Below are 14,780 nucleotides of genomic sequence, written 5' to 3' on the forward strand. Positions count from 1 at the left end.
CATTTTGTAGATTAGTCCGGAACAATTGCTAGGGTCCTCCTGAAATTATTGAGTACCTAGGTACCTCATGGAGCTACTAGATCAATCCCTGAAGAAAACATCCCTTCATTTATTCCTTCTTTTTATTTCCTCCCTTCATACCTCCCTTTCTCTTTTTAAAAAAGTAGTTAAGACCTGGCCCCTCTGCCTTTTGAAGCTTATTTTCTAGATGAAAGAATAAAAATTGCCATTTCATTGAATTGCTAACTCAAAAATTGCTGTCTCCTCCTAACATCTAATTTTGTAGTTTCTGCCTGAGCAGGGTTTATCTGCACATCAAAAAGCTGTCCCTGCAGTTTAGGTGTCCTGCCCCTCCAGTCTTTGAGGAGAGGAAGGATATTAGCGTGAGGCTTCCCTGCCTTCACCCAGTTTGCCCAGTACTTTTCCATTACCAGTTCTTCAAAATCAAATCTTTTAATTAAAATAGCAAAACATTGGCATACATTAAACAAATATGAAAGCAGATTGTATTTGAGACAATATGTAAAGCAAACAAACCTAATTAGGTAATTAGGTAAGTTATTTCATACCCATGTCATTTTAGCGCTGGCTTCAGGCTTCCTGGCCCCCAGCAGCTCTTCATTTTTCTCTCTGACAGAGCCTTCTCTTTTGACAACTTGCCTCCCTGAGACTCCTTAAATAAGGACTTCTCAGTGATCAGAAATGAAAAAAGATACAACATCTCCATTTCACTTTCTGTTGCTATCTGCTTTCAGGCCCTTCCTGTTCTTTCTGTTCCCAAGGAACAAAAACAAGAGACACAACCAGTGCTTTCCCACTGCAGCCTGGGCCCAGGTCCCTTCTGACCAGAGGGAGTTCGTGTCAAACCAGAAGCTGCATATCACAAGTGGCACATTCTTTTGTTCTGTTTTAAATTGAACAACTGCCTTGGCTAGTTCTTTGAGAAATTATTTCTGAAAGAGCCTCATCCCTAACGTGAGAGCTGAACCTTCTGAGCAGGTTATTAGTTGGTTCATGATTTAATCACACATTGCAGTGTTCGTTTCTCTCATATATGTCATAGAAGTTAGAGAGCAATTAGAAGTTTTCATATCAATAAGGCATTAAAAGATGTTGGTAGGTGATTAGAAGACAGTAATGACAATGGTCCACTCAGTCTTATCAAATTATGGTGAAGGTTTTATCATTTGGGCTCAAAGATAGAATTAGAGTATCTGTCTGTTTAGTATTCTGTTCCTGGAGATTCCTTTAACGTTAAAGATGGTTTCTACTTAAGTGAGGTATAGAGGTTGGCTATATAGAGACCCAGAAGACCATTTTTAAAAGGAGAACCTTTTAAAAGGAGAATTCAGATCTGGTTCTATTTTGATGAGCAGAATCAGTCCTACTTTACTGTTTAGCATGGAGGGGAAACTCTGGATACAGCTTCCTGTGGGACCCACAGCAATTTCTGCAGATGTCAGATCTGATAACAGAAATAGAGGGAGGTCACCTGACCTTGGCATAGTGAAGAATGTGCAACAGAAAATGTGTACACAAAACTAATAGGCCTGGGACTTCTCTGGTGGTCCAGTGGTAGAGAATCCGCCTTACAATGCAGGGGATGTGGGTTCGATCCCTGGTCAGGGAACTAAGGTCCCACATGCCGCGGGGCAACTAAGCCCACACGTCACAACTACTGAGCTCACATGCCTCAACTAGAGCCCACGTGCCACAAACTACAGAGCCCACGTGCCGTGGAGCCTGCGCGCCACAACTAGAGAAGAGGAAACACACACACCACAACTAGGGAGAAGCCCGCGCACCGCAATGAAAAAACCCCGCATGCCTCAACGAAGATCCTGCTGCCGCAACTAAGACCCGACGCAGCCAAAAATAAATAAATCTTAAAAAAAAAAAAAGTCCCTCTCGTCAAAAATTTCCTCAGGGAAGTGAGTTTTTTCCCTTTTTTTTTTTCTTTTTGGCCACACTGCACGGCATGCAGGATCTTTTAGTTCCCCAACCAGGGATCGAACCCGCTGTCTCTGTGGCGGAAGTAAGGAGTCTTAACCACTGGACCGCCAGGGAAGTCCCGTCCCTTTTCTTATAGATATTTCCAAAATCGTACAACATCTAGATATGCCACAGAATTTTAGAAGCTTGTTGCTGAATGTCAGGACAGCATTGACTATTCAGAAGTTGGCAGAAGGCTCACTTTTGAGTTTTAGTGAATCTCCCTTCAAGAAACCAAACTTAGAAAACATTTGTTTCAGTGTGTCATGATATATATTATAAAAAGGACTATTTTCTTCACAAAATGGAGATTGCTGAGGGTATGGTAAGAGGTGGTTAAAGTGCAGTCTTCTTTATTAGCAGGGCTGTCACTCAGATATTCTGGGGTAGAATATCTCAGTGGACTGCCATTCTAGGGAGACAGATTTGGTAAGATTTTTAAGAATGCTGAAGCCATCAGGACAGCTTTTTTTTTTTTCCACTAGAAAAATTGGATTTTTTATTTAAAAATATTTTCAAAGGCTAACGCCATAGTGGAACAACCAAAGGATAGTTGAACCAAATTCTCAGGGCATTAGAGGAGCACCTGCCAATGCAAGCTCATGATTTGCTGCCAGGTGACCCTCTGTTGAAGACCTTGGGAAGGATCTCCTGCTTTGTAGGTAACTTGTCATCTGCATTGCAGCTCTAGAATTCGCAGTTTTGAGTTTCCATAATCTACATCTGATATCTTACGATTTATTAAAACTTGCAACATGCATGTTGCATTTTTTTGAGACCCACCTCTACTATTAGGATGCGTTTTGCTGTGTAGATTTTTTCCCCCTAAACTCTAATGTATCGGAACAAATTTCAAAGTCTTTAAAAGGGACTTTTTCACTTTAACTACCTGACAGTTCCACATTATCTGAAAACAGCTATAAGCCCTAGGCTGTGGGACATCAGGAACTGGAAGACAGAGCCGAGAAGCTGGACTGTAGTTTCTCTGCCAGGACCCAGCAGACTGTGCTGGCCTGGCCATCTGGACATGTGGGAGATATGGTGAAACACAGACAGAAGGCCACCTGGCCAGTTTTCACAAAGACTTGGACAGCGTTTTGCTGCTGTCAGCCCGGGATGGCTTCTTCAAAGAGCTGCCTCTCTTCTGTGACTGCGGTTTTCTCTGCTGAACTCATTCCGCCCACCTCCACCCAGTCTGCTTCTCCAGGGCCTCAGAGTGCCACGTCCATTCACTCACTTATGGAGCGCCTGCTCTGTCCCAGTCCTGGGCTCAGGGCTGGGGGTGTAGTGACGAGCAAACGAGAGAGGTTTCCCACCTCCCACAGCTGCAGACAGCTGGGCGAGGCACACATTATCACACACGCAGTTTGTCACTGTAGGTCGTGCTGTGTGCTGTCAAGGGAGATACGAGCTTCGGTGGGGTGGGGAGCTGCTGCAGATGGGGTGAGGGGGACAGGGCTCAGACCACGCTGCACTGCAGGGTGAACCTGAAGCCGAGACCTAAAGGGCGAGCTAAGTGTCCTAACGTGTAAAGCAGACACGCGTTAACTAAATTAAATATACAAACACACAGTGCTTTCACGGTGAATTTTGGTTCTGTGTCCAAATTATGAGCAGTGTACTCTCTCCAGGCTTTTCTTGGCTATTCTAGAAATATGGTCTTTTCTGCCTGGATTCTTGGTCCTTAGTTCAGTTTTCCTCAGGGCTGTCTCTATCACGGGTTTTTGGTCTTAATTTCTCCTTACTGCACTCGTTGCTATTGTGAGTAGCCTGGTGGGCCAGATTAACCTGGGCTGGTCTTGGAATGTTCTCACCTAACTGTGGTCCATGGATCAGCCTGTCTGCTCATCCTCTCTGGATCTGCCCCGCGCACCACCAGGTGGAAGCTTCCAAGTGAGGCTCCACCCTTCATCCAGTCTTACCACGCAGTCTCAGAGTGAGTGCTGTAGTGACAGCTGAAAATGTGGAAGATGTGTTTAGAGAGAGCATGGGCTTCAGTGCCATTCCAGTCTGAATTCAGATCGTGGCTCTGATCTTAGATGTGTGTCCCAGTCAGGTTTATTTGATCTCTCCAAAGCTCACCGTCATTACCTGGAAAATAATTTTTGTTGTGAGGATTAGAGATAATGTGTGCTGAGTGCGTGGTACCTGGCTGGCATTCAGTGAAAGCAGCCACCCCCTGGGTGAGCCAGAGGGAATAGAAAGGCTTCCAGTAATGTTGGAACAATAGTAACTGGAGGTCGGAGAAAGTATACACGTGCTTTCTTCACCTTCTTTATGACTGTGATGGACTCTGATTTGCAGGCAGAAGACAAGGCAGACGTGCTGAACAAGGAGCTCCTCTTGACCAAACAGAGGCTGGTAGAGACTGAAGAAGAGAAGAGGAAACAAGAGGAGGAGACAGCTCAGGTAACAGGCGTAGGCGGGCTTGTCCTTACGCAGGTGTATTGGTACGCGGAGTTGATTAATACTGTAAACAAGAAGTAACATGAAATTTGTTCAGATCAAGGGCGATGCTGAAGCAGTACATGTGAGTAGAATTGAGGCAGCATTTCCACCCTTGAACAGCTTTTAGGAATTTGCCTTGACTGAGACGTCTAGCGAGAGTGGTACGCTTTCTCCAAGTTTAGGAAGTTGGAATTATGATGCAAGAGCTTTGAGGCATCTGCAGATTTCGTGTTGTATCTCCAAGATGTTTGACTTCTCTGAAGTAGTTTATGAGGGTTGCTAAGCTGGAAGCCTACAGAGATCTCTGCTGAGTCACCTCCATCAGTCACGCATTTTCCCGATTCATGCCTTAGAAGAAGGGGCACCCACGTTTCTGTTCCTGGCAGAGCTCTCAAATCTTCTTCCCTGAGAGAATAAAAAGAAACCCTTTGGGAGCCAGCCCTGAGGTTAGCTCTCTACAGTATTCATGTGCGTTGTGAGGCTGAGCAGCTGGAAGACACACCATCGCCAAGGACCCAGAGGTGACAGGAGGGACCTCTCCACCCTATAGGAGTCAAAGCTTCCGGCTTCCCTGAGGAAGAGCAGGCTGCTTCACCAATGGTCTCCATCTCTGTCCGTCCCAGCCAGGCATGATTAGCTCACTTATAATGAGTTCGGTTCGGAGACATCGATAATACTAAATATAGGGCTTCCCTGGTGGCACAGTGGTTGAGAGTCCGCCTGCCGATGCAGGGGACACGGGTTCGTGCCCCGGTCTGGGAAGATCCCACATGCCGCGGAGCGGCTGGGCCCGTGAACCATGGCCGCTGAGCCTGTGCGTCCGGAGCCTGTGCTCCACAACGGGAGAGGCCACAACAGTGAGAGGTCCACGTATCGTAAAAAAAAAAAAAAAAAATAATACTAAATATAAAACAGCACACAAAGCATTTCAAAGACCTACATCCAAGCAACCAGAAAAACTTCCAGTAAAATTACTAATGAAGGGATGTGTCATTTAGCACCTTCTGGGATTTATAAAAAGTATTCCATGATTTTTTTTTTTTAAATGATGCAATGAGTCTCGGCAATTACTGTGGACCAAGATTTTTGTTTTTCTTTAACATACTCAAAAATATTCGGGGGTCGATTGTCCAGTTTGATCTAGCCCTTTGGATGGGTTTTGCTGTTTTCTTTACTTCCTATTTTTTGGTGGCCCACTTCAGTACTTCAGGTAAAGAATGAAGCTGTTAGCAAATGAATTTAATCCATGCCCCTCTCCTCTCTCTCTCTGTGTGTGTGTGTGTGTGTGTGTGTGTGTGTGTGTGTGTGTGTGTTTATATGTGTGTATATCCTGTTTTAATTGTTGTGGTTCCCTTGTGAGATAGGGATTATTCTCATTTGTCAGATGAGTAAACTACAGCTTAGAGAAATTAAATGAACTTGCTCAAAGCATCGCAGCTATCTCAGTTGACCCTGAGTCAGTGCGGCCTTATTGCAGAAGGGACGAAGGGTATGGCTGAAGTCCTTGAATTATGTAACAGAGAACAGAGACCAATATAAACAACTAAGTTTGAATCAGTATAACCTACAAATGCTCTTAGAAGTTTAGAATGTAGCAAATATGAAGAAATTCCGAAATCTTGTAATGATAGGACCAGTTATAAATTGCAGTAACTTGTGAATTTACAAGTACCGAGTATACTCCATTCATAATTTGGGATGCTGCAAAGCAGAATTCATCAGTTTTTTTCTGATTGTGTACTTAAAAATTAACCAGAGTTGTTTTTTGTTTGGTCAGTTTGGGAGAATCAAATTCTTTCCTTTTTAGCTGGTGGCACCTGAGATTTTTCATTGCCTTAACCTTCTTCTATACCTAGAATTCTAGCGCTGCCAGGCTACAGAAATAACTGTGCTTTTAGGTTTAGCATTCATAATTTAGTATTTCTGCTACTGTAACAAGCACTGCATTATGTCACTTTAACTTCTTCTGAAGTCAGTGTTTCTTCAGTCCCCATCTCCCATGTCTGACTCCAGTCCCAAAAGCCTCTTGTTCCTACCTCCTGAGGGGTAACAGCAGTGTCGATATGGGACGAAAGAAGAAGCCCTAAAATGTTTTCTCAGTAATTTATTGCAGAGCATCAAGAGTACATGCAATGCTGCCTTGATGTTTTGTTTTAGACTCTCATAAGGATAAAGATAGCTTCTGAATGGACACTTATTTAACAACATATTTATAAAGTAGTAAGAAGCATAAGCAGTTTTATACTAGGATTGCTCATATTCTTATACATTGCAGGCAAAAAAGTAAGATTTCTGTATCTCTGGAGATGACTAGGTTTTTCAAATGACCAACATGCAACTGCAATAGGAAAAGTGTGTGTACTTACAGTTGTTGACACTGTTGTTGACTATGAATCAGGCAGACTTGAATACGGATGTTCATGGAAATTTATTAAGATTTTGACTGAGTCTTGATGTTTCTCATTCTTACTCTTTTAGCTGAAAGAAGTCTTCAGGAAACAGCTAGAGAAGGCAGAATATGAAATAAAGAAGACCACAGCTATCATTGCCGAGTATAAACAGGTAATGTGCCATCGTGGGCTTCGACACTAGAAAACTAATTGTTTTGCTCTTTTCTTTGGGGAAAGTTTGTTTGTTTTTAGAGTTTCCAGAACAGTAACTGTACTGCATTGATTATACTTGTTGGCTCATTTTCTCCTCTGAAACAGACAGTGGTTGGACCTGCTTGCTGATAACATGAGAAGTTTAATTGAGCAAAACAATCTGTTGGTTGTTTTCAATGTTTGATAGATTTAGAGGAACAAGAAATCTTATTACCATTGGGATCCCGTCTCTGCCTTACTCAGAAGCTAATTTCCAGTAGATCACACTAGTAACATTTGCCTCTTGGCCGAGCACTAAAGTTTAGTCACTGTATTAAATGGCAACAGCTAGGAGATCCATGAGTCCTTTGCTGTCACAGTAGAGAACATGGGAGCTCTTTTTCCCACATGGCTATATGGCCTTACCCAACAGAGACCAGTGCTAGCAATTAACCTCCTCTTGTTAACCTTAAAAAGATCTTTTAATGGTGGGGCGGTGCTCTTCTCTTTTGAGGACATTTCTAGTCCCATCGCAGGGGTGGGGGTGGGGGTGGCGGCGTGTCTCAGAAAGCCTTCATTCCAGCTCCAGTAGTATCTTCCTGTCCCTGCTGGTTATGCTGGGACATGGCAAGGACTCCTCTTGTTGCTGAAGTACTCTGACTGGACTGTTCAAGTTCCAGTTTTCCAGAATTGTTAAGGTACTGTATGCCACCTACTTATCCAGAAATTTCCCTGGGGTCTCCTGCCTCACAGAGGAGTTTGAAGTCTAAGGCTTCCTTTTTTTTTTTTTTTTTTTTTTTGCGGTACGCGGGCCTCTCACTGTTGTGGCCTCTCCCGTTTTGCCAACTAGAAAGAATCACTAAATACACTGAGTATGCTTTGTTGCTATATAAATAAAAATGTAAGTTATATTGTTCATGCATTTTGGGGGGAACTAGTTCATTTGTATATTATGACCACCTTTCCATAAGGATTCTGTCCCTTCATGGAAGATTGCTTAGAAATAAGGCTTCAGAGCTACTTCTCTTTTATAATCTATTTGTATCTATATATCTATATCTACATACAGATGTACAAAATCAATATATGTTTATTTAATGCCTGCTACATGTGAGGCTTGTTACTTTGGAGGAATAAAAGATAAATTCATTCAATTTCTCTTCTCTGGAAGCTGATTTTCTAATACGGAGGTAAAACCTGTCCATAATTAAGAGGAGAGGGAATTTCTTACATGTGGGAAATGAGGAATCCCTTCCTGGAGCAGGAAGTGATTTGAGTTTGTGCTTCAAAGGCTAGGTGAGGTTTGGGTATCTGGAGATGGAGAAGGAGAGGATGGAAACGGTGGAAAGGTGGAAACAGCATGTGCGAAGGCATGGGAGGTAGATTAGTGACAAAGAGTCTTGTTTAGCAAGAGTTTCAAGTACAGACGAGAGAAGCAAAGGTGAGTTGGGGCCTAGTTCAAGGAAGATCTTCAGGGATAGGCTGAGGAGTTCGGATTTTATTCTGTTTATAGGAGGACAGTGGCATGACCAGGGACGTATAATTGGCACTACTCTGTCCAGGGAGAAATGTGGAACCAAGTGAAGAGATGCACGGGCAAAGAAAGACACAGAGCAGTAAGATTAGGCCAACAGCAGAGTCCAGGGGAGGAAAAAAATAGCGCCCTGAACTACAATAAGTAGTAATGAAAACGGAGAAGCAGGAAACACAAGAGTCATTTTTTTGCTAGATAAGGGAAAATACTGGAAGAGATCCTGAGATTTTGAATTTAGGTAACTAGGAGAAGGGCTGGTTAGACATTACACAATATAAGGAACATTAAAGACTGTGTGCTGTGGAGCTTGCCATTGCTGCAGAAGCAGTTTTTTCATCATTTTTTCATCAGGCCATGAGTGGCCACCATATGCAGCACTCTTCAAGGAGCAATCCTTGCCTTGAATATTATCTGGCAAGCACTTGAAGTAATGTAAAAGGCAACAGACCAATCTCTTTGAAGACAGTTAAACATATAGTGTAATCTAAATGCATTCTGTAGTTGGAATTGGCTATTACTGGCTATATGTTTGGGCTTATTTAAAAGGGTTTATTTGTTGCCAAAATTGCTTGAGAAGTCTCTTCTTTTTAACATCAGCCCTACAGTCCTATTTATTGTTTCCAGGCTTGGATCTGGACAAATTGGAGACTGAACTCAACCTAGTCCCAGGTCTCTAGAACTATTTTTGAGTAGACTGGGATTTTTTTAAATGTCCGTTTTGATAATAGAGGTAGACCTTTTATGCTTTTAGTCCAAATTGCACTTGAAAATTTGACATCCCCTAACTTTTTTTTTTTTTTGCGGTACACTGGCCACTGTTGTGGCCTCTCCTGTTGCGGAGCACAGGCTCTGGACGCGCAGGCTCAGCGGCCATGGCTCACGGGCCCAGCTGCTCCACGGCATGTGGGATCTTCCCGGACCGGGGCACGAACCCGCGTCCCCTACATCGGCAGGCGGACTCTCAACCACTGCGCCACCAGGGAAGCGCTCCCCTAACTTTTTTTTTTCCATTTTTTTCCAAAATAAAAAATTCTTATTTCACTCAAGTGTAGCAAGACTCGAACCGTTTTTTTGTTCTCTTTTTTTAATACAATTTTAGGGGGCTTTGAAAGCACTTATTTCTGTCTCTTCCTGGTACTTGTTAGCACCTTATTTCAGAATCAATAATAATGAGATGTTATTTAATGGTGCTCTGTATTAAACCCTTTACATACATTTTCTTTCTCACTGATTATCACAGCACAGCACTTTTCAGTCGTGAAGAAATTCAGAATTCTTTTCATCAGATTCCTAGGATAGTACCTTGCCCAAAGTAGATACTCAGCAAAGATTCTATAGATTGATTCCAAAGTGAGGACAGGAATTCACTGGGGCCGGTCACGGAAGCTAGTGACAGAAAGAAAGCAAATCTACCCCATGTGTTTCTTCTACTGATCGAGATAGAGGTGTGCTTTACACACGGAACACTCTCAGGCTTTCTGCTGCTTCTTTTATGGGAATGACTGGCATTTGCAGTGCTACTCATTTGCAAAATTTCTTACAGCATCAGAGATGTGAGTGAATAAACAGCTGTGTGCACATGCTACAAGAGACATTCTACTTTTTAGTAAAGTAGCTCTTTTCTTTCTCGTAGATCTGTTCCCAGTTGAGTACCAGACTGGAGAAACAGCAAGCAGCCAGCAAGGAGGAGCTGGAAGTGGTAAAGGTGAGGAAGAATGAAACAGTCCTGTGATACACTTTCTTCCAAATTCATGTAGTCTTGAGTGAGCACCTGATAGGAGGATCCCAATATGTGGTGACGCACCACAGGCAGGACAGCCTGTAAACACGACCCCACCCCACCTTTGTTTTAAAGGAGTTAGGAATTAGGGTGAATAGGGTCCCTCTTCTGACTGGGGTGTGGGCCAGTTGAAAGGTTATGTTCCCAGAAATCTTTTGGGCTGTCAGAGACAGGTAACAGGAAAGGAGGTAGGATTTCAGCATTGTCACAAGAGGCCTTGAGCTTTCTTGGTTGTCGGAAACCTGGAAACCCGAACCCTCAGCAGCCTGCATCCCAACTGTGCCTGAATTGATGTGACTTCCTTGTGCAACCCAGTAGGATCATCCCATTAATCTCTTAAACAGTGGACACCATGGGCAGTATAGAGCTCAGCTGGAGGAAACACGTTGGGTAACTGATTTTTCCACCAAAAGTAGAGATTTGTTTTTAAAGAAAACATGCAGCATTTATTTCTATGCTGCCCCCTGGTGGTAAAACTCCTTGTGCTGATTACCTACTTGAAAAAAGTGATTATTGTATAGAAAAAGCAGTAAACCAAATGGATTGGTATTCCTAAGAAGCAGTGTTGGTATAGCCAGCTCTTGGGGCCAGTGTTACAGAAACCTGATACAATTCTATTTGAATATATTCAGCTTTATATTAGTAAATAAATGCATTCTAGGCACTTTCGTATATCACTTAACAACTTGACAAGTTATTTAACCTCTCTCAGATTTATTTTGTATTCTGTAAAATAGAGATAATATTACCTACCTCATAAGGTCATCTTGAAGATTAAATAAGATCCTGTTAATAAAGTGCTTAGTCTAGTACTTGGTACACAATAAATGCTCAGTAAATACATATTTTAAAAGTTGTAACCTGAAAATCTGAGACATGAGAACTGAAAATAGGAACTTTGTGCTGAGAAGGTGACTTTTTGGGATTCAGGCCTGGGACACATGCTTGGACATATCAAGAGGAAGAATTTTGTGACCAGCTGAATATGGAGTGAAGGAGAAGCTAATGGAAAGATGACACCAAAGTCTTTAGGCCTAAATGGTGGGGTAATGCACAGTGACACAGAAGTGTGGGCAGAGTTGCTTTGTGTGTCTGTGAAGAGAGGGGTATAGTTACAGTTATGGACATGCTGAGCTTGTAACAGTAGGACATCAAAATAGATCAAAATTCTGTAGTATCTCTCTCTTTTTTTTTTTTTTTTTTTTTTGCGGTACGCGGGCCTCTCACTGTTGTGGCCTCTCCCGTTGTGGAGCACAGGCTCCGGATGCGCAGGCCCAGCGGCCATGGCTCACGGGCCTAGCCGCTCCGCGGCATGCGGGATCCCCCCGGACCGGGGCACGAATCTGTGTCCCCTGCATCGGCAGGCGGACTCTCAACCACTGCGCCTCCAGGGAAGCCCTGTAGTATCTCTTATCTCTAAACTTTATGAAGATATTTTGAGAAAACTGTAGCACTGTTGTCTTGAAAAGAGTTGCCATTGTTCAGTGCTCTGTGCTTGATTGGCAATCCAGGCATGTGGCAGAGTTGCTTTTATCTCCTTGAACAATAATGATCATCTTCACTTGAACAAAAGAACGTATACTTCACTTGTTGCAGGAGTAGACTTAGGTTAGTCATAATGACCTTCCTCAGTCTACCACAGGGAAGTTACTTAAACTCTTAAATTTCTTCATTTATAAAATGGGGGTGATAATACCTAATCATAACTAAATGAGGTAATGCATATAGCATATATGCCACGGGGCTTGACATCTAGTAAGGATAATGGTAGTACAAAGTTTCTAGAAAAGATTTGAGAGAAATGCTATAATACTTTCTATCCCCAGAGTCTCTCTCGAGATACTGTAAGAAAAAGTAGCACCTGTCTTGGATAGTTGGGTTTTGTGCCGACTATAACCATTTTGGTCATAGCACAAGAAAAATAGTTACTTTTATAAATGGGCCTGCATTTGATGGCCACAAGCAGTGTCTTAAGAAAAATCATATTGCATTGTTTCAGGACATGTTTTATGCTATGAAATGCAGTTTGATGTTGGTTATCTCTTTTGGATATTTCAGGGTAAAATGATGGCATGTAAACACTGCAGTGACATTTTCAGCAAGGAGGGTGCTTTGAAAGTAGCAGCCATAAGCAGAGAGGACCAGGGAATTGAATTGGATGATGAGAAGGACTCTCTTAAGAAGCAACTGAGGGAAATGGAGCTGGAATTGGCACAAACCAAACTGCAGCTGGTGGAGGCCAAGTGTAAAATCCAGGTTGGTGATTTGATAAAAGATCAATTAAAAAAAAATAAACAGCTAGTGGTCTAGGATAGTCTAGTACTGTAGAGTCGGCCTATCGAGCTCAGAATCATACGATGTTACCATATAAGATGAATACATTTTCTGCCCGCAAATGAGTTGCATTTTACATCATTTTTAAACACTGATATAAACACATAGTTTTAAATAAATTTTTAATAACTAAAATTATATGTATCTTGTGAGAACTTAAGCAGATGCCTTTTTAGTTTACACTGATATTTTTTGGCCATGGTCCTTTCCCATTGAACTTGGTCACTTAGCTGATCCTGAAAGTTGAAAGGCCAAACCCCTCCTGTTATCGTTCCCCTGACAGTTGAACGTTGGCTGACAAGCCATTCTTTTCTTTCTTTGGAGCTCCTTTTCATCTTTACCTGATTTTGCCAAATCCCTTTCCCCATAATCTCTTTCCGTATTGGAGGATATCAGAATTAGAAAAGCAATCCTGGCTTCTGATGGACTGTTCCCACTTCTTTCCTACCAGTGACCCTCACCCTTACCGTGTCCTGCCATGGCACCTGCTGCGCCACACTAACGATCCTGAACTCTTTCTGCTTCTGACCTTGTACGTCCTCAGGGGCACAGGCCATGTGTTTGGAACTAGAATTTACTCATGCTTACACTATCAGTAAAAATTCATTCCATCTGTATGTTTACGTTTACCTGTGGTTTTAAACATCTTCTCTTAGGCTGCAGCCTAAACCTAGATTTGGACCTAAATTGCCGGGGGAAAAAAGGGTAAAATGAGGTTTCATTTCACTGATCAGAGAAAGCACAAATTCTGGTTTTTAGTGGTAATTCTTTTAGCTCTGATTTTTTTTTCTTGCATTCAGAAGCCAACTAAATCTCACCTGGGTTTTGTAGGAAGAAAACTGCGGCTGTGTAGACCTGTGGATTCCAAAAAGCTATACTCTAATTTTGTTGGCAGAGAGAAGATATTTATGTAACTCAGATGATTTTCTTTCTTGAATTAGGAACTTGAACATCAGAGGGGAGCCCTTATGAATGAAATCCAAGCTGCAAAAAACTCTTGGTTTAGCAAAACCCTTAACTCTATCAAAACGGCCACGGGAACGCAGCCACTGCAGCCGCCACAGGCCACCCAGCCCCCCAAGGAGAGCACATAGGTCCAGCCTCACCCAAGTACAAGAGCACAACGATCAAAGCAACGGAAACCCAGGATGATTCCTGGTGTCCCTTTAAAAGGAAGGAAAGGAGGCCAGAAAGCAAGCCAGGATCTTTCAGTAGCTCTTACTCTTTCTTGTATGACACTTTTAAAAAAGGGATGTTATTTAAACTAACCTGATTTATGTCAAATACCTGTTTTTGTGCTTCTTCATGGAAGACGGTGTTCCAATCCATCATAGTATTACACATTATTTTACATGCCTGATGTTTGGTTGGAAATAAGTAATTCAGAACTAAATGCTTTTTATTTAGAGCTAATTATTCATATTATTTTTATCTTACATAAAAATGGAGTTGTCTTTTATTCCAAGGTTGAAGTGATAGGCAGGTATTTGTCACAGCAAAAAAAAGATTGCAGCCTAAACCTCTTAACTTTTCAGGATTTATTCAGATAAAGCACATTGTGGGGCCAGTCATGACCACTGTCATGTTTCCTCCTGAAAGTGATGCCCAGGATAGCGATAATCCTATCCAAAGGAAAGAACAGACCTGGGATTGAACAATTCCCAAAGACAGTTTATTTTTATTTTCTGTTGGGTACATCTGGAAATGAAGTGCCAAGAACCATGGAATAAGATAGGCTATTGAAAACACATACTAGATAAAAGGAACTGAGATTTTGATAAATGCAGGATAAAATAAATCATTTTGGTCCTGGTCTTCTAACAGGTCCTTTTAAGAACTCCACATGGGAATTGCGAGTTCCTAAGTAAGAACACAGTTGTGACTTCTGGCAAATGTAAAGTCAGAAGTGGATATTATGAGTTGCATCTTTAGGAAACCTTCACCAGAGAAGCCTAGAAAGGCCCAGGAACAGCTGTTGTGCTTAGAATGGAATGTAGAACCAGGGACAGAGTATTCATTTAATGTTGACATATACTTGCTAAGGAAACACTAATACACTGTAACTTTGTTAAAGTTATGAAATGGGAAATAGAAGTCAGCTTCATATCAT

The 14,780-nt window shown here is 42.2% G+C and overlaps 1 protein-coding gene across 7 annotated transcripts in view; it reads left to right on the top strand.

The window, feature by feature from the left end:
* Positions 1 to 14,166, top strand: part of RABGAP1L (RAB GTPase activating protein 1 like) — a 619,828-nt gene extending 605,662 nt beyond the window's left edge. For 3 of the 7 annotated variants that reach the window (XM_065882786.1, XM_065882794.1, XM_065882809.1), the window contains 5 exons: positions 4,297 to 4,401; positions 6,919 to 7,002; positions 10,190 to 10,261; positions 12,395 to 12,592; positions 13,612 to 14,166. In XM_065882786.1, the coding sequence (XP_065738858.1) occupies positions 4,297 to 4,401; positions 6,919 to 7,002; positions 10,190 to 10,261; positions 12,395 to 12,592; positions 13,612 to 13,764 (612 nt within the window). In that variant the 3' untranslated portion in view covers positions 13,765 to 14,166. The remainder of the gene's footprint in view (positions 1 to 4,296; positions 4,402 to 6,918; positions 7,003 to 10,189; positions 10,262 to 12,394; positions 12,593 to 13,611) is intronic. The other 4 variants (XM_065882778.1, XM_065882802.1, XM_065882817.1 and 1 more) reach the window with 2 other exon arrangements.
* Positions 14,167 to 14,780: the final 614 nt, after the last annotated feature.

This window comes from Phocoena phocoena, chromosome 1, assembly GCF_963924675.1.
Source record: "Phocoena phocoena chromosome 1, mPhoPho1.1, whole genome shotgun sequence".
Taxonomy (NCBI): domain Eukaryota; kingdom Metazoa; phylum Chordata; class Mammalia; order Artiodactyla; family Phocoenidae; genus Phocoena; species Phocoena phocoena.